This window comes from Scyliorhinus torazame, chromosome 9 (assembly GCF_047496885.1).
Source record: "Scyliorhinus torazame isolate Kashiwa2021f chromosome 9, sScyTor2.1, whole genome shotgun sequence".
Lineage (NCBI taxonomy): Eukaryota > Metazoa > Chordata > Chondrichthyes > Carcharhiniformes > Scyliorhinidae > Scyliorhinus > Scyliorhinus torazame.
Genome location: NC_092715.1, coordinates 128,685,017 through 128,704,863, shown reverse-complemented (window position 1 = coordinate 128,704,863; position 19,847 = coordinate 128,685,017). Strand labels below are relative to the sequence as shown.

At 43.1% G+C, this 19,847-nt stretch overlaps 1 protein-coding gene across 3 annotated transcripts in view; it reads right to left on the bottom strand.

The window, feature by feature from the left end:
- The window catches only part of LOC140429471 (dmX-like protein 1), a 366,142-nt gene that overhangs the window by 202,439 nt on the left and 143,856 nt on the right, over positions 1-19,847 (bottom strand). For all 3 annotated transcript variants that reach the window (XM_072516509.1, XM_072516511.1, XM_072516510.1), the window contains exons 7-10: positions 10,869-11,035; positions 8,185-8,356; positions 7,852-8,020; positions 1,166-1,378 (exon numbers count right to left, since the gene is read on the bottom strand). In XM_072516509.1, the coding sequence (XP_072372610.1) occupies positions 1,166-1,378; positions 7,852-8,020; positions 8,185-8,356; positions 10,869-11,035 (721 nt within the window). The remainder of the gene's footprint in view (positions 1-1,165; positions 1,379-7,851; positions 8,021-8,184; positions 8,357-10,868; positions 11,036-19,847) is intronic.

Here is a 19,847-nt window from a genome sequence, read left to right as displayed (position 1 = left end):
ATCATAGCAAATGTAACTTTTAATGGTATTTTTATCAAATTAAAGATGTATAGTTCAAGTTGAAGACACATTTTAACATGCTGAGATATTTTGCTCATGTCAAATAATGCTCAATCCACCGTGATTTGAACACATCAGACAGATTCTTTTTTAATAAAAAGAACTTCATAAACTGCAGGAAATCCTTCTGTTAGCTATCATAAGAAAATAAAAACACCTAAATATTTTTTAAGCATTTATGAAGTGATTGTTTATTTAAAAAATCACAAGGTGAAACATTGAGGCAAGAGGAAAATGGGCACCAAGCCAAAAGGCTTCTGATTTGTAACTTTTCCGTCCTGAATTTTATTTTTTGAGGCACAACATACATCATGGTGGAGTTAAGTGATTTGACTCAAATGTGACTTGCATTGAGACAATAATTTATTATCTCAAAGTTCTATCTGAAGATGCATCTCAGTACAGATTCAGACAAAGCAATGTTATTCTTGTTCTGAGTAATTGTAAACACCCAAAATAGCATTCTCGCTCGCTTCAGGTACCATGTCTTAAGAGGGCATTAGCGACCAAGGACTTTCAATCTGTTGGCCCATGGTTATGCTTGGCAAGAAACTGCAGTGGTTTACCATTGTGATCTGAAGGTTCTGGCTGTCAGGAGACTCTCATGCTCTCGCCACCTGCCATTGGTGTAATGGAAGGATTTTTAGGTTAATAATTAACATGTTTGGCCATGTTATGAAAACACCTTCGGTGGTCATTAAGCACCTACATGGTACTTGAACTTTTGGCTCGAAGGTAGGGATACTGCCACTGTGTCACAAAATCTTCAAAATATATATTACATCAGCATCATGTATACTTCTGATGCTAACACTTTACATGAACCAATGGCTACTTTAGTGTAAGTAATACAGAACATATAAACTTCTGCTGGGTCATTTAATGACTGGAACAGTATGCAAACTTATTCGTAGTGGCTGATAGCCATTTAAAAAAACCCATTAAATTATAGCATTTACAAGCATATTTACTGCATTTACTAATTATGTTAAGTTTAAATTCTAATAATAATAATTTAGAATACAAGTAACCTAGCAAGCTAAATCTGAACTAACAATATAAGAGAGTGCATGCATATTTCAACCAGCCAAAGTGAACACATTACCATCATCAGATTTGCTCTCGGTTTGTCCAAAATCTTCCATTCCGGATTCTGGAGATTGCTGCTCCAAGCTCCGTCGTAGCTGCTGTAAAAAGACCTCCATTGATAAGGTAAAATGCAATTCCTTGTTGTTTAGCCAATGGACTACAAAGGGTCCATTAGTTTCTTCATTGTCACTCAAACTCAACGAGGTGATGGAAGGCAGCAGTGGAATGTCTATTCAAATGAGAATTTAAAAAACCTTCAAAGACGGAATATTCGATAAAAATAAAAAATCAGAAATGTAAACATGCAAAACTGGTCAACCATATTTTTTAAAAATGACTTCCGACATTTGTGACAGGGATTAACTTATTTCCAATCTTTGTTCTTATCTCAATATCTCCCTACATCACACACTCTTCCTTGAGATAGTGATGAGGCAACCGGACTGCAATGTTCTATTCCTGAACAAAAATACAAATTTATCTTTGGTAAACAATTGCTATCGGATACTTCGGTGACAGTTCATCTTTAATGGATGGCTTCATAACATTATCATGGCTAAGATAATGGAACTCACCATGTTCCACAAGATTGGCTTAAATCTAAATTACATTACTCCAATTAGGACTTCTATTGGAATCAGTATTTCAGACAATAGTACTTGCTTAATTTCCGTCTGTATGAACTGCACAGAACCTTCTGTGCCCGCTGCATCTATCACTGAGTTAAATCACCCACATATTTGATATGGAACTGTGAAGTGAGATTTTAAAAATTGCAAATGATACCAGACTTCGAGGTGTGGCAAACAGTGAAGATGACACAAATTGACCACAACAGGACAGAGAAAGGCAAGCAGACAGTAAGAGATGAAATTTAATACATAGAAGTGTGAGGTAATGCATTTTTAAAAATAAATTTAGAGTACCCAATTATTTTTTCCAATTAAGGGGCAATTTAGCATGGTCAATCCGCCTAACCTGCACGCCTTTGGGTTGTGGGGGTGAAACTCATGCAGACACGGGGAGAATGTGCAAACTCCACACGGACAGTGACCTGGGGCCGGGATCGAACCCGGGTCCTCAGCACGTAGGCAGCAGTGCTACCACTGTCGCCCCAGAGGTGATGTATTTTGGCAGAAGGGATAGAGAGAGGCAACATAGATTTAATGGTACCGCTCTAAAATTTTTGCAGGTACAAGGGGACCGGATGTTCCACGTGCACAGATCCTTGAAGGTGGCAGGATATATTGACAGAATAATTAGCAAAGCATTTGGGATCTTGGGTTTCATAAACAGAGACATGAGATACAACAGCCGGGAAGGTAGGCTAAGCCTGTAAAGAACTCTGGTGAGGCCACAACTAAAGTAATGTGCCCAGTTCTGGTTATCACTGTTTAAAACAGATGCAAGGGTCCTTTTTACCAGAATGGTTCCAAGATGGGGAGTTTTAGTTGTAAGATTAGCATGGAGTAACTGGCATGGAGAAAAGGAGATAGAGTGGGAGACTAAATAATGGTGTACAAGATTATGACAGGTTTAAATAAGGAAGCTAAAGAAAAGTTGTTGTGACTAGTTGATCATACAAACACTAGGGAGAGTATAGGTCGAGATGCTGGGGGGGATGGGGAAGGGGGTAGTGTGTGAGGAAGAACATTTTACACAGCAATTCGTAAATAACCAGAACTTACTGCTGCCGACAAGGATGGTGGAAGCAGAGATGAATAATGATTTCAAAATGAAACTGGATGGGCACTTAAGAGAAATATACTTGTAGGGCTTCAGGGAAAAAAAATGGAATGGGATTGACTGGACTACAGCGCTGGCATGGATCCGATGGGCTGAATGGCCTCCTTCTGTGGCTGCAATACGTTTTATTTGTTTATGGGATGTGGGTGTCGTTGGCCGGGCCAGCATTTGTTGCCCAACCCTGAGGGCAGTTAAGAGTCAACCACATTGCTGTGGGTCTGGACTCTCATATAGGTCAGACCAGGTAAGGATGACAGAATGGGTTTCTACAACAATTGACAATGATTTTTAATGGTCATCATTAGTCTTTTAATTTCAGATTTTTTTATTGAATTCAAATTGCACCGTCCGTCCTACTGGAATTTGAACCCATGTCCTCAGAGCATTACCCTGGGTCTCTAGATTACTAGTCCAGTAACAATACCACGACGCCACTGCCTCCCTACTGCTACAACTTCATTGATCATACATAAAATAAATCGGTTTAGAACACCAGGATTAATTTACCTCCCTTTTACAAAAGGAAACATTGTGGCTCAACTTAAAATTTACTTGGTTATTTATCTTTATATAAAATGACAGATAAGTAACTCCAGAAAGGTGAGGGAGACATCATTTTAAACCACCTGAAATTGTCTCATCCATAGGAAACTCGCAAATAAGAAAGTCATTGGTTGGTCATGGCTTCCAGTCTTGAAGTAACATTTCCTCACTGATTCTTAAGGAGTAGTTTGGGCAGGCTCTCTTTTAGTGATGCCAAACAACAGCCTATCTGAAAAAGCCCATCAAGGCAATAAAGCTGGGATCTTTTGAAAACTTAGAAGGAATTAATGGAGACAATTATTTTCTTCAACAAAAAAAAAGAGGAAAATTTTGAACAATAAAAGCTTCTCCGGATTCTTCCCCTTGATACTTTTTGAATAGCTACAATTACTGACCTCGACAGAGCTCTGGCTATTTACTCTTCAGTGAAAAAGAAATATTGAATAATGCAAGCTTCATGGTCCCTTTCAGCAGAACCCACCACACAACACAAAAGTTCATTTTATAGCATAAAAGTTCTCTAACCTTACGCTAAATGCCAACTTTCCAACCACTCCTACTTAATTGTTTCCTGAAGTGTGGGCACCATTGCTGAAAACCAAGCTATAATTTCCCAAACCATTACCAACAATCTTCTCTCGAGAGCTTGTCCACATGGCATTCTATCTTACATTCTCGAAAACCTACACAGTCCCATTCCAGTTCCTTAATACAATCGTGAAACAGGACCTTCCCAGATAGACTTGTTTCAGCCTGCTCCTATCCCAAGGAGGGATCCACATTCTTCCTTTTTTACCAGTCCCCATCCACTCACATTAACAACCTTTTGATTTCCTCCATCAATTGAACTGATTCCAATTCAATCACACTAATGGACATGTCATTACTGACATACAGTTCCTCTACACCTCTACCTCACGTCCGAGAGGCCCAGTCTCAATCCGCCACACTCTCCTCCACCTGACTAAACTTATTCTTAAATTTACTCAGATTGACTAATTCCACTCACTTCCTCCAAATAAAAATATGATGCATTGAATTGAACACAGAAACTTAGATTGAAGTTTTTATTGCCTAAACCTATAAAATGCAACTACGATTTTAATGTTTTAACGGCAAAGCATGGCAATATGCAATTGTTAACTCCTGAAATATAAAGCTGAATGACAAATAAATATTAGATAATTTTATTCAATGTGTTCTTTTAAAGCAGAATTATTTTAATACGTTAATTCTAAAGTGAATATTTATTTTATATCTTTTTTTAAACGATTAGCACATTTTCATAGAATGACTCATTTTATGTCAACATCGAACTCTAAGGCAGAATTTGACCAAAGGATTTTAACACAAAGGTTGGTGTGCAAATCAGGCTAATTTTCTTAATGGTTGAATAGTTATAATGAAATCAACAAAAAAAAAATAGCAGCTACTTTTGTTATCTGTCCCTTTCATGAATTTTACAGCGTTTCCCAGCAAGTGAGATGTGTGCATAATTACAGAAATAGAGGCAATGTTTGAACTACTTTAAAAATAAGCCATTAATACTTTCAGAAAAGGAATCAACAGAACTAACATGATACAGAGAAAATTGTGAACTATTTGACTGTCATATGTTCAATATAGATTTTGTGTGTACTGTTAAAAGCCATTACTGAAAGTTCCATTACCAAAATTAAGCTCATAAATACGAGGACAACAGCTATCTACAGCCACTTAACAGTTTACATGTACCAGAATAAATTTTAATTATATGTGAAATATGGTTGTGAAGCTTTACAGCCTTCTTAATGATAGCATTGCATTTCACATTCATTTTGAAGGAGAGCAGAGAGAATCTAAGACTCGTATTTTAAACTGAAATCAGGGCAATTGAGGGTGTGAAGACAAGGCTGGCTGAAGTGAGCTGGGAGATTAGGTTAAGGGGCAGGTCAGTATAGATCCAGTGGTAGACATTTGAGATATTTCAAAATACTCAGAAAAGATACATTTCAGTGAGAAAGAAAGGCTCTAAAGGAAGGATGCACCATCCATGAGGAACTAAGGAAGATAAAGATGATATCTAATTTAAAGAAAAAGCATTTAATTCCACAAAAATAAGTGGTAGGTCAGAAGATTAGACAGAATATGAAGAATAGCAAAGATTGACAAGACTAGTAAGAAGAAAGAAATTAGAGTACAAGAAAAAGCCACTCAAAAACAGACAGTAAGGGTTTTTATAGATATGTAAAAAGGAGAAAGGGAAATTGAGTATTGGTTGTCTTGAGTAAGAGCCTGGTGAATTAATAATGGAAAATAAGGAAATGGTAGATGAATTGAACAAATATTTGGTGTCTGTCTTCACTGTCGAGGATACAAATAACATCCCACAGAAATGTGCGAATCAGGAGCTGATATGGAGGAAGAACTTAAAACAATTACTATCACCAGGGAATCATGAGAACTAAAAATTGACAAGTCCCCAGCATCTGATGGAGTTCATCCTAGGGACTGAAAGGAAGTGGGTGCTGAAATATGCAGTGGTTTTAATTTTCCAAAATTCCATAGAATCTGGAATGGTCCCATCAGATTGCAAAATAGTGAATGGGACTCCTCTAGTCAAGGAGGGAGACATGAAGCAGGAAATTATAGGCCAGTTAGCTTAACATCTGACATGGAGAAAATGCTGGATCATATCATTAAGGAGGTTATAGCAGGGCACTTGCAACCAAACAGAGTCAACATGGTTTTGTGAAAGGGAAATCATGTTGGACTTATTTATTGGTGTTCTTTGAGCTAGTATCAAGCAATGTGAAGAAAGGAGGATCTGTGGATGTGCAGTACTTGGGATTTTCAGAAGGCATTTGACAATATGCCATATCAAACGTTACTGGGCAAAATAAGAGAACATGGCACGAGGATAACATAGTAACATGGATAGAGGATTGGTTAGCAAACAGGAAACAGTAGGCATAAATGGGTAATTTTCAATCCTTGTGGACCCCACTACTCACAGCCTGCCAACCTCAGAATGACCCGTTTAATCCTACTCACTGTCTTCTCTCCGTACCCAATTCTCAATTCATTCCAATGGCTAGTCGCTGAGATTCACTTTTCCTGCCAGCAGCGCACCCCCGTCCGCTGGTTTCCCGGTGGCATGGGGTGGTTTCAATGGAATATCCCATTGACGAGCAGCAGGAATATATTACCCCCTAATGTAGAAAAATGGTCGAAGACGTTTCAGAAGAATTATCAAACAAAATTCTACTCCGAGCTAAATAGGGAGATGTTAAGACAGATCAAAAGCATAGGTTTTAACGGTTGTCTTAAAGGTGGAGTGAGATCGAGAGAGGCTGTGAGGTTTAGGCAGGGAGTTCCAGGGCTTGGGATCTAGGCAGCTGAATGTATGCCTCAAGTTTTTTTCAATTCATTCATGGGACGTGGGCGTCACCGTTATCCATCCCTAATTGCCCATGAACTGAGTGGCTTGCTCGGCCATTTCAGAAGGTGGTTAAGAGTCAATCACATTGTTGTGGATCTGGAATCACAAATAGGCCAAACAACAGATTTTCTTTAAAAACAGAAACCAACAATGGCTTCATTGTCATCATTAGACTTTTAATTCCAAAATCAAATTTCAACATCTGTTGCGCTGGCATTCCAACACAGGTCCCCTGGGTCTCTAGATTTCTAATCCTGGGATAATGCCACTACGCCAATGCCTCCCCAATAATGTAGTGATCAAACGTTAATGCTTAGAATTGAAGCAATGCAAATATCTTGGAGCATTTTAGCGCTGGAGAGGACTAGAGAGACATAGAAAAACAGAAGCATGGAAGGATTTGAAAAGAAAATGAAAAGAATTTTGAATATGAGGCATTGCGATTGGGAGTCACTGTAGGTCAGTGAGCAAAGAACTGAATGGGACTTGGTGTGAGCTAGGATATGGACAACAGAGTTTTGGGAGAGTTCAAGTTTAAGCATGATGGAAGATGGAACCCAGCCAGGAGATTGTTGAAATAATCAAGTCTAGAAGCACCAAAGGCATGGAGGTGGAAGTAGACAAAATGGTGATGAAGGGGACATGTAGTCAGAAGCTCATCTCAAGGTTAAATACAACACTAAGGTTCCAAATGGTCTGGTTCAGCCTAAGGCAGTTGCCAGAATGATGTTGATCGCAAGGGAACAGAGTTGGTGGTGGTTTCGATGTTACTGTGCCTTCCTAATATTCAGGTGGCACATATTTTTGCTTGTCCAGTACCAGATGTTGAACAAGCAGTGTAACAAGTCAGAGACAATGGAAGGTCGATATAGAGGATGGTCTGGTACAGTTGAGTGTTTACTTTTATTACTGGCTACGGAGTGTTAACAATTAACTTAAAATACAAACTGCTTTCAATAATCTCTTGGCATATAAACATAAAATGTCCTTACCTGTTGCTGGATTAATGCTGGCTGCTATGTGAAAATGAGAGAGTGAATTTGCATGCAGAGGTGCATTCCTATGGACTTCATGCGCATCTTGCTGATGGGGTAAATATCCACTATGTGCAACAAGACCAGATGATCTTCTTCTCCCTATTCGAAAGGGCCTGATGTTCAACTAGAAAGGAACAAAAATTCAAATCATCTTAATATCGACAAATTGTTGAACAGTAGTTCTTAACATTGCACTTCCATTTCAAAAGAATGTTTTGCTTCCCTTCAGATAAAAATACTTAGAATTCAATACTGTGAACTTTCTCAGACCGCAAAGGCATTCCGTACCTTCTCCCGACTAGAGATGTTCCTCTTGAGGTTGTTGGTTACCAAGGCAGATTCAGAACACTGGATGTGGCCTTCACCAGAAAGCAAACTATCACTCGGAAGTAATGTCTCTGCCCATAACCGACAAACATTGTCCTTGCAACAGGTCAACAGATCATTACATGCGAGACCCCTGCAATGAAAGAAAAGCTCTCAGCTCAAATAAGATCAACGATTGAGGCTATTTCACACCAAAACAGAGGTATAAACAATGAATGAAAACGCGAGAAATTCTATGCAAGTTTTTGAACCATGTTTACCAATACGTTATCCATTATTTATATATTGCATTTATACAATTGACACTTCTCTCCTATTTACTTACCTTGCGCAGGAGCTCCGCAATACTCACCAGGCTTCCAACCCGGGTCTCATCAGAAATTCAGAGCATACAACTCTTCTGTGAGTCCTTCCTCAGAGTGCAGGATGGTTGGGGGAAGCCAAGCCATGCCCCCTCTTTATGGCACTAACTGCCTTATTCTGGTTATTTTAAATGTCCCAAAACCATTTTGAGAAGTTATGGAACAAAGTAAAGTGTGTATGGGAAGTGAGTTGGTGGTAGATAGGTGAGTGAGGGAGTAGGGTGGTATTTGGGTGAGGGAGTAGGGTGGTAAGTGGGTGGGGGAGGTCAGGGAAAGGTGGGTGAGTGAGAAGGAGGGAGGCAGGAGAATGGGCAAAGTGGGTAGTGGCTTGTAAACTCCCGAGGCCCATTTTGCAACTTTTGGTAGGGGTCCTCCAGGGTGCAACCATCTGGAGATTAGAAGTTCTGGGCCTTATATAGCAGACCAGAGTACATCACTGTATAAAACTGCATATTCTTTCAGTTTTTCATAATAGGCAGAGTACAGACCATACTCTACCACCTAAAACATAAATACTACTGTTCAACAATTTTTCTATACTGAGGTGATTTGAGATTTTGTTCCTTTCTAGTTGAACATTAGACTCTTTTGATCTTGTTGCACATCGTGGATATTTACCACATCAGCAAGATGCGCATCAAGTCCATAGGAATGCACTTCTACATGCAAATTCACTCTCTCATTTTCACATAGCAGCTAGCATTAATCCAGCAACAGGCAAGTAGAAATGTAGATGTGATTCCATGATTGGGCAGCACTTGCTGAGCAATCCCAAGTACGCTAATAGGTACACGAACAACCGATTTATGATAATCAGTCACACATGCAACGTAGCTTCTTTTTACTTTTTAGTCGTAACAGGTTTATATTAGGGCCATGTTCTCTGCAAAAAGAAATAAGTCCAAAGTTTGTGCCTTTTTGGAATTATCTAGAAGCATAAGGAGCCAATAGTTCTTTGTTGCTTTCCCCAAGGCAATTCCAATTAGAGTCAACTTGCCAAACAATCAGCACGCATTTCTCCTGTAGTATAAATTGTTGTGATTGTTTGAAATTTGGCATTCTTGCATTTGTCCTGATGAGCGCCATACAGAAAGCTTTGGCAACAAGTCTCCCTTTTCAACAATGTAAAAGATAAAGAGAGGAAGGGAAAGCTGAACAAACCAAAGACATGCCCTGAAATTGTACATCACAACATAATGAAAGTTACAGGGCCTTAGTGAGGCCACACCTTCAGTATTGTGTGCAGTTTTGGTCTCCTAGTTTGAGGAAGGACATTCTTGCTATTGAGGGTGTTCAGCGAAGGTTCACCAGACTAATTCCCGGGATGGCAGGACTGACATGTGAAAAAAGACTGGATCGATTGAGCTTGTACTCACTGGAGTTTAGAAGAACAAGAAGAGATATCAGAGAAACAGATAAAATCCTGATGGGACTGGACAGGCTATGGTATGTTCCCTATGTTGGAGACACCCAGAACATGGGGTCACAGCCTAAGAATAAGGGATAAGCTATTCAGAACTTCTTTTCTCAGAGTTAAGAACTTGTGGAATTCTCTCCCACAGAAAGCTGTTGGGGCCAGTCCGTTGGGTATATTCAAGAGGTAGCTGGATGTGGCCCTTGTGGCTAAAGGGATCAAGGGGTCCGGAGAGAAAGCGGGAATGGGATACTGAATTTGCATGAGCAACCTTGATCATATTGAATGGTGGTGCAGGCTTGAAGGGCAGAATGGCCTACTCCTGCACCTTTTTTCTATGTTTCTGCAATTTAAATAAAAGTGTCCATTGGGGGACCTCATTGGTATATCTAAATAATTGTGGATAAGCTCAATTTTATTTTTATAAAAACAAAATGGTATGACTAGGTAAGTTTGACTAGGTAAAAATAAAGATAAACTTAAGAACATAGGAACTCATGAAATAGGAGAAGACCATATGGCCCGTTGAGTCTGCTCCATCATTGAATGTCATGGATGATCTTCAACATCGATTCCGCTTTCCCACCTGCTTCCCATTTCTCCAAATTCACCAAAAGTCTGTCTATCTCAGTGTTAAATACATTCAACAAACATAACTGCTTTTTGGAGTAAACTGTGAAGGAAGGGTGCTGCAATAAGATTAAAGGTCATTTGATATGCAATGCTCAGCTTTGACATTTTCCGCCGACTCTTGACCTTGACGTTTGAGAGCTGACTGGTTCACTCATATTGCCACACACTCACTACCTGCTAACATCAGCACATACAGTTGCAATGCATTGCTTGGTCTTATCAAGTATTTAGCTAACCTTGGCATGTACTTGCTGGTCTTTCGCCAAGAAAATCCAGTCACAGCCCGAGGATGGGCTAAATATACAAAGGAAAAATCGATATCGCCTTCTCCCTTGTCTACTGGCGTCATCACTGCTGATTGCCAGCTGCAGGAATTGTACCATACTTTCACAAGACAGTCATCCTGGAGGGTAAGGATAGGAGATGAAGAGAAATATCTTGAACATGAGCTAAAACACGTTTTTCATTCAACCTTTATGGGACGCACAATTATCCAAATAGAGTTTATATGTTTCACAGCATCTGCAATATATTTCAAGATTTATTTAATCAATATTTAAATTGTAGTTATTTTTTTAAACATTTGAAAAACAATTTAAGTCGGAAGTTTCATATTCCCACGGTTCAAAGAGGGCATATTAATATAATAAAAATAAAGTGAATACAAAATATTATTGGCTATTTTGTCAAAGCAATGTATGAGATATAAAATGTATACATGTAGTTGTTCTTGAATCATTTCTAGTAAAATTGTATTTTTGTCCATTAATTATTACCAAGACAATCACAATTATAATTTAGTATCAAATCACAGCATCCAACAGCAACTGTGCGGAGTCTACACCTTCTCCCCGTGTCTGCGTGGGTTTCCTCTGGGTGCTACGGAGTCCTCCCACAAGTCCCGAAAGACGTGCTTGTTAGGTGTTTGGTGAATTCTCCCTCAATGTACCCGAACAGGCACCGTAGTGTGGCGACTAGGGGATTTTCACAGTTATTTCATTGCCATGTTAATGTAAGCCTACTTGTGACACGAATAAAAATTATTATAAAAACGGACATTTTTAAGGTTGGATTCCCCAGTCCCATGGATTTGAAGGTGGGAATAGTGGAGTGGGGCCGGGGAAATTGTCAGAAACCAACTTGCAACAGCTTCCCGACATATTCCCACCTCTGGAAACTGGGTCTGCTGCCTGATCCATGGAAACAGACAGCCAATTAATGCCCTACTTTGAATGACTGCCAGTATTGGTTTGATGGGGAAGGTCTCCACAGAAGCCACCAGTCGTCAGAGGTACCATGCCCAAATGACAGGCCACAAGGGATAAAAGGCAACAGCCTTGTTATTGAATAGGGCTGTGGAGGGGTTACCCCTCCATCTTGATGTCGCTACCGACTTTGGGAACCTTCAGTGCAGTGTTGGCCAGCAGGCTGTGCTCCCCAACCTGCCTCATAGAAAAAGAACTGCATAGAAAGAAGCCATTCGGCCCATTTGTTCATGCCAGCCTGACGACATCCAGGTGCCCTTTCTAATCCCACCTCCTGCACCTCGCCAATATCCCTGTAGCTTGGAGCACTTAAGGTGCAGATCCAGGTACCTTTTAAAAGAGTTTAGGGTCTCTGCCTCCACCACCAACCCAGACAGCGAATTCCAAACTCCCACGACACTCTGCTTAAAAACCTTTTTCCTCATGTCCCCTCTACACCTTCTGCCACTTATCTTGAATCTATGTCCCCATGGTTCTAGAATTCTCCACCATGGGAAACAATTTTATCCTGTCCAGCCTATCTCTTCCCCTCATAATTTTATACACCTCAATTAAGTCGCCCCTCAGCCTTCTTTGTTCCAAGGAAAATAACTCCAACCTATCCAATCTCTCCTCATAGCCACACTTTTCAACCCTGGACAATATTCTTGTAAAACTCCTCTGCACTCTCTCCAGAGCGTTCTTCCTGTAATGAGGTGACTAGAACCGCACACAGTAGTCCAGTTGTGGCCTCACCATTGTTTTATACAATTCTAACATTATATCCTTACTTTTATATTCTATATCTTTATATCCTTACTTTTATATTCTATACTCCAATGGTAACCCCCTCTCCTAGTGGAGTTCCCTTGGCTCCAGAGCTGCTGGCCTTCTGATTGAGCTTGTATCGCCAAGTGCCTGCCTGCTATATTTAATTAATTAGAACATTGCACCACCGGTCTTGCTGCTGGCGAATGCAAGCTTAGGACTGCCCGCTTCCTCCACCCGCCACCACAGCCCCTTGCCTGCGAGCACCCCCCCCCCCCCCCCCCCCCATCTCCCGGCTGCCGCCGCCCCCTCCCCCACCGCGCCCCACCCCCCCCGGACGAGCTGATTGATAGGTATTGGTAAATTGTTTTCTGCACTTTAAAAACTGCATTACAGTAAGAGTTCTAGCTTCTAAAAAAATAACGTAAATAATTTTCTACTTCACATGAATTTAAGGTAAGAGTTTAAATTAAAGTATGAATGGGTAGCTCAGTCCAGCTTTGCACTGCCTGTAGTATGTGAGAATCACTGGACGCTCCGTGCAGTATGGATGACCACACATTCAGGAAGTGCCACCGGTTTGACCAGCCTCAGAACTGTGTTTTCGAGCTTGAGCATCGACTGGAGGCACAGCAGTGCACCCGCAAGGCTGAGAGATTCATGGATAGCATGGTTTTAGATGTGGTCATCCCACAGTTTAAAGAAGTGCAGTCAGAGTGGGAATGGGTGACCACCAACCAAAACGAGGGTGGCAGTGAGGTTGTCAGGAAAGCCCCAGAGTATGTCTCACTCTAGAACCATTTTTCTTTGTTGGAAAACCGTGAGAGTGACCCTTCCTCTGGGGAGTGCAGCCAAAGCCAAGTTCACAGCACTGTGGGTTGCTTAATTGCACCAGTGTTGGGGGGGGGGGGGGGGGCGGGGGGGGGGGGGGCAATTGTGATAGGAGTCATAATTGTGAGGAGTGCAGACAGGCGTTTCTGCGGCCACAGTGGTGACTCCAGGATGGCATGTTGCCTCCCTGGTGCCATGGTGAAGGATGTCACTGAATGGCTGCAGGGCATTCCGAAGGGTCATGGTTCACATTGGTACTAACACCATAGGTTGAAAGGGGGGTGAAGTCTTGCAACAAGAATTTAGAGATCTAGATAGCGGATGGAAAAGGACATCAAAGGTTGCAATCTCTGGATTACTCCCGGTGTGACGCATCAGTGAGTATGGGAATAGGAGGATCGAGCAGATGGCTGAAGAGATGGTGCAGGAGGGGCAGTTTTAGTTTCCTGGATCACTGGGTCAGTTTCTGGGGGAAGATAGATGGGATCGGTGCAAGTCGGACAGGCTGCACCTGAACTGGACAGGGGCCAGCATCATTACTAGTGCTGCTGGTGGAGGGGGTTAAACTAATTTGGCTGGGGAATGTGTTAGAGTGGAGGTATAGTAGGGGGTGATACACAGCCAAATATAGAAGAAAAATCAAGTCAGTCTGGAGGGCAAAACAAAGATAGACATGTTAAGGCACGAGGGAGTATGGCAAGGCTGGGTGGCATTTATTGTATTGCAAGAAATCTTACGGGCAAAGCAGACGAACTGAGGGCATTGATTAACAAGTGACAAAATGATATTATTGCTATCAGAGACATGGTTCGGGGGGGGGGGGGGGGGGGGGGGGGGGGGGGGCAGGCTAGCACTTGGGGTCTAGGATCTTCAGGCCAGACAGGGGGAGGTGGTAAAGATGAAGAAATAATGTTGCCATAGTGATCAATGGGTCAACTACTGCAGGGAATAGGGATATCTTAGCAGGCTCAAGTGAGGCCATATGGTGGAAATTAAAACTGAAAAAGAGCAATCACATTGCTGGGAGTCAGGGAGAGATTGAAGAGTACATATGTTGGCAAATCTCGAGAAGTGTTTAAATAATAGGGCAATAATAGTAGAGGATTTCAACTTTCCAAATATTAATTGCGATAAGCAAAGTGCGAAAGGTTGAGAGGGGACAGAATTCTTAAAGTACATCTAGCAGAGCTTTGAGCCAGTACATAGAAAGTCCGACAAGAGATGGGGCAGTGCTGGACTTGATTTTAAGGAATGATGCCAAGCGGGTGGAAGTGCCAGTGGGGGAGCATTTCGGTGATAGTGATCATAACTCGGTAAGATTTATGGTAATTATGGAAAAGGTCAAAGATAGACCGGAAATCAAGCTTCTAAATTGAGAAAAGGCCGATTTCAATTTGATAAGACAGGATTTTGGCCAAAGTCGACTGGGAGTGGCTTCTTGTAGCAAAATGTACATCAGAGCAGTGGTAGTCATTCAAAAAGGGGGGAGAGACAGAGAGAGAGAGAGAGAGAGAGAGAGAGAGAGAGAGAGAGAGAGAGAGAGAACGAGAGAGAGAACGAGAGAGAGAACGAGAGAGAGAGAGAGAGAGAGAACACATGGCCAACATGTACCCATAAAGGTACAGGATGGGATCAAAGGTTCAGATAGCCCTGGATCGAGGGATATATGAACAAGGTCAATGAGCTTGTTGCGCATATTGAAATTGGCCGGTACGATGTTGTGGGCATCACAGAGATGTGGCTGCAAAGGGGTCAGGGCTGGGATCTAAATATACAAGGATATGTGTCCTATCAAAAGAACAGGCAGATGGGTAAAGTGGGTGGGGTTGCATTGTTAGTAAGGAATGAAGTTAAATCGATAGCAAGGTGCGATATAGAATCAGAAGGCATAGAATCTCTGTGGGTCGAGTTGAGTCGTCACAAAGGTAAAAAGACCCTGATAGAAGTTATGTACAGGCCTCCTAGCAGTAGTCAGGATGTGGGGCAGAAAATAAATCAGGAGATAGAAAAGGCATGTAAAAAAAGGCAATATTACTATAATCATGGGGACTTCAATATGCAGGTGGACTGGGAAAATCAGGTTGATAGTGGATCCCAAGAAAAGGAATTTGTGTAATGTTTAAGAGATGGATCTTTGAGACGGCGTCTTGTGTGGGTACGAGTCTGGGGGCGCTGGCAACGGCGCCGCTGCCGCTCCCTCCAAGGAGGTATACCATGAGCCCGGTGGCGGCGGCTGCTCTCAAAATTCTGGGGGCAGTGGAGGCATAGGGGGGGAAGTTGGGGCCTCGGCGTGGACCCCAATACGGGGGAACCACCGGTTCGCCCCAGGGAGAACAGGTGGAGGGTTCTCGGCAGGGATACGAAGGTTGGGGGACCAGTTTGTGGACGGGAAGTTCGTGAGCCTGGGTGAGCTGGAGGAGAAGTACGGACTCCCCCCGGGGAACACCTTCAGGTACTTACAGGTAAGGGCGTTTGCCAGACGGCAGGTGGTGGAATTTCCGCGGCTACTGCCACACACAGTACAGGACAGGGTGCTCTCGGGGGGGTGGGTGGGAGTTGGGAAGATCTCGGAAACTTACCAGGTGATGCAGGAGGAGGAGGCGGCCTCGGTGGTGGAGGTGAAAGGTAAGTGGGAGGAGGAGTTGGGAGAGGTGATTGAGGAAGGGACGTGGGCAGAGGCCTTAGGGAACTCTTCCTCATCGTGCGCGAGGCTCAGCCTCATACAGTTTAAGGTGCTGCACAGAGCACACATGACCGCGACATGGATGAGCCGTTTTTTTGGGGGTGAGGACAGGTGTGTTAGGTGCTCAGGGAGCCCAGCAAATCACAGCCATATGTTCTGGGCATGCCCAGCGCTGGAGGAATTTTGGAAGGCCGTAGCGAGGACGGTGCCGAGGGTGGTAGGATCCAGGGTCAAACCGGGCTGGGGGCTTGCAATATTTGGGGTGGCAGAGGAGCCAGGAGTGCAGGAGGCGAAAGAGGTCGGTATTCTGGCCTTTGCGTCCCTGGTAGCCCGGCGAAGGATTCTTCTTCAGTGGAAGGATGCGAGGCCCCCAAGCGTGGAATCCTGGATCAACAATATGGCGGGGTTCATTAAATTGGAGAGGGTGAAATTCGCCTTGAGAGGGTCGGTACAAGGGTTCTTTAGGCGGTGGCAACTGTTCTTAGACTTGCTGGCAGACGATAGACATTGGTCAATGGCAGCAGCAACTCGGGGGGGGGGGGGGGGGGGGGGGGGTTACTTTATTTCTGTTTCTGTTATTTAGACTGGAGGGTCCAGGGGGGTGTATATACCAGTTGTGTTAAGTCGGGGTGTTAATGTTTAATTATTATTTATGTACAGGGGGGGGGGGGGTTGCTTTTCAAGACTGTGTTTTGTACTTAACCCTGTTGGGTTCCTTTTTCATTTTGTTATTGATATTTTTTGAAAACCTGAATAAAAATTATTTTTTTAAAAAAGAGATGGATCTTTGGAGCAGCTTGTGGTAGAGCCCACTAGGAAACAGGCAATTCTGGATTTGGTGATGTGTAATGAGGCAGACTTGATTAGGGATCTTCAGGTGAAGGAACCATTAGGGAGCAGTGGGCACAATATGATAGAATTTACGCTGCAGTTTGAGAGGGAGAAGCTGGAGTCGGACCTAATGGTATTACAATTAAATAAGGGTAACTACAAAGACATGTACGAAGTCTTACAACACCAGGTTAAAGTCCAACAGGTTTGTTTCGATGTCACTAGCTCTCGGAGCGCTGAGGATTCACCTGAGGAAGGAGCAGCGCTCCGAAAGCTAGTGACATCGAAACAAACCTGTTGGACTTTAACCTGGTGTTGTAAGACTTCGTACTGTGCTCACCCCAGTCCAACGCCGGCATCTCCACATCATGGCTACAAAGACATGAGGAAGGAGCGGGCCAGAGTTGATTGGAAAAGGAGACAAGCAGGGAAGACAGTGGAACAGCAATGGCAGGGTTTTTTGGGGGTTATTCGGGAGGCACAGCAGAAATTCTTCCCAAGGAGGAGGAAACATGCTAAGGGCAGGACAAGGCATCCATGGTTGACGAGGGAAGTCAAGGACAGCATAAAAGTAAAAGAAAAAGCATACAAAGTGGCAAGCATTAGTGGGAAGCCAGAGGATTGGGAATCCTTTAAAAGCAAGCAAGGACAACTAAAAAAGCAATAAAGGGAGTGAAGATGAAATATGAGTGCAAGCTAGCTAGTAACATAAAAGATAGGAAGAGTGTCTTTCAATATATAAAAGGTAAGAGAGAGAAGCAAAAATAGACATTGGACCACTGGAAAACATGGCTGGAGAAGTAATAATAGGAAACAAAGAAATGGCAGACGAACTGAATCGTTATTTTGCATCAGTGGGACACCAGTGGGAAGCGAGAGCTCCAGGAGAATCAGGAGGCAGAGGTGAGTGCAATGGACATCACTAAGGAGAAGGTTCTGGGGAAACAGAGGTCTGAAGGTGGATTGGTCACCTGGACCGGATGGACTACACCCCAGGGTCCTAAAAGAGATAGCTGAGGAGATTGGGGAGGCATTGGTGGTGATCTTTCAGGAATCACTGGAGGCAGGAAGGGTCCCAGAGGACTGTAAAGCGGCTAATGTAACACCACTGTTTAAGAAGGGAAGGAGGCAGAAGATGGGAAATTATAGGCCGGTTACCCTGACTTCATTCATTGGTAGGATTTTAGAGTCCGCTATTAAAAATGAGATCGCGGAGTACTTGGAAATGCATGGTAAAATAGGACTGAGTCAGCATTGCTTTGCCAAAGGGAGTCATGTCTGACAAATCTGTTAGAGTTCTTTGAGGAGGTAACAAGGAAGTTAGACAAAGGAGAATCAGTGGACGAGATTTATTTAGATTTCCAGAAGGCCTTTGACAAGGTGCCGCATCGGAGATTGTTAAATAAGTTAGCCCATGGTGTTAAGGGTAAGATCCTGGCATGGATAGAGGATTGGTTGACTGGAAGAAGGCAGAGAGTGGGGATAAAGGGATCTTTTTCAGGATGGCAGCCCGTGACTAGTGGTGTGCCTCACGGGTCTGTGCTGGGACCACAACTTTTCACAATATGCATTAATGATCTAGAAGAAGGAACTAAAGACACTGTTGCTAAGTTTGCAGATGATACAAAGATCTGTAGAGGGACAGGAGTAACGAGGAATCAAGGGGGCTGCAGAAGGATTTGGACAGGCGACGAGAATGGGCATGAAGTGGCAAATGAAATACAATGTGGAAATGCCTGAGGTTATAGACTTTGGAAGGAGGAATTTAGGCATAGAAGTCAAATGCTTAGGAAAACATAGTAACAAGTCTTACAACACCAGGTTAAGTCCAAACGGTTTGTTTCGATGTCACTAGCTTTCAGAGCGCTGCTCCTTCCTCAGGTGAATGAAGTATATATATGTATATATATATATAGACAGATTCAAAGATTCCAGGCAACGCTTGGAATACGAGCATTAGCAGGTGATTAAATCTTTACAGAGCCAGAGATAGGGTAACCCCAGGTTAAAGAGGTGTGAATTGTGTCAAGCCAGGACAGTTGGTAGGATTTCGCAGTCCAGATGGTGGGGGATGAATGTAATGCGACATGAATCCCAGGTCCCGGTTGAGGCCGCTCTCATGTGTGCGGAACTTGGCTATAAGTTTCTGCTCGGCGATTCTGCGTTCTCGCATGTCCTGAAGGCCGCCTTGGAGAACGCTTACCCGGAGATCAGAGGCTGAATGCCCTTGACTGCTGAAATGTTTCCCGACTGGAAGGGAACATTCCTGCCTGGTGATTGTCGCGCGATGTCCGTTCATTCGTTGTCGCAGCGTCTGCATGGTCTCGCCAACGTACCACGCTTCGGGACATCCTTTCCTGCAGCGTATGAGGTAGACAACGTTGGCCAAGTCGCACGAGTATGTACCGCGTACCTGGTGGGTGGTGTTCTCACGTGTAATGGTGGTATCCATGTCGATGATCTGACACGTCTTGCAGAGATTGCCATGGCTGAGTTGTGTGGTGTCGTGGTCACTGTTCTGAAGACTGGGTAGTTTGCTGCAAACAATGATTTGTTTGAGGTTGCGCGGTTGTTTGAAGGCAAGTAGTGGGGGTGTGGGGATGACCTTGGCAAGATGTTCATCTTCATCGATGACGTGTTGAAGGTTGTGAAGAAGATGTCGTAGTTTCTCCGAAGTACTGGACGACGAAGGGTATTCTGTCGGTTGTGTCACGTTTGTCTTCTGAGGAGGTCGGTGCAGTTTTTTGCTGTGGCGCGTTGGAACTGTCGATCGATGAGTCAAGCGTCATATCCCGTTCGTACGAGGGCATCTTTCAACGTCTGTAGATGTCTGTTACGCTCCTCCTCGTCTGAGCAGA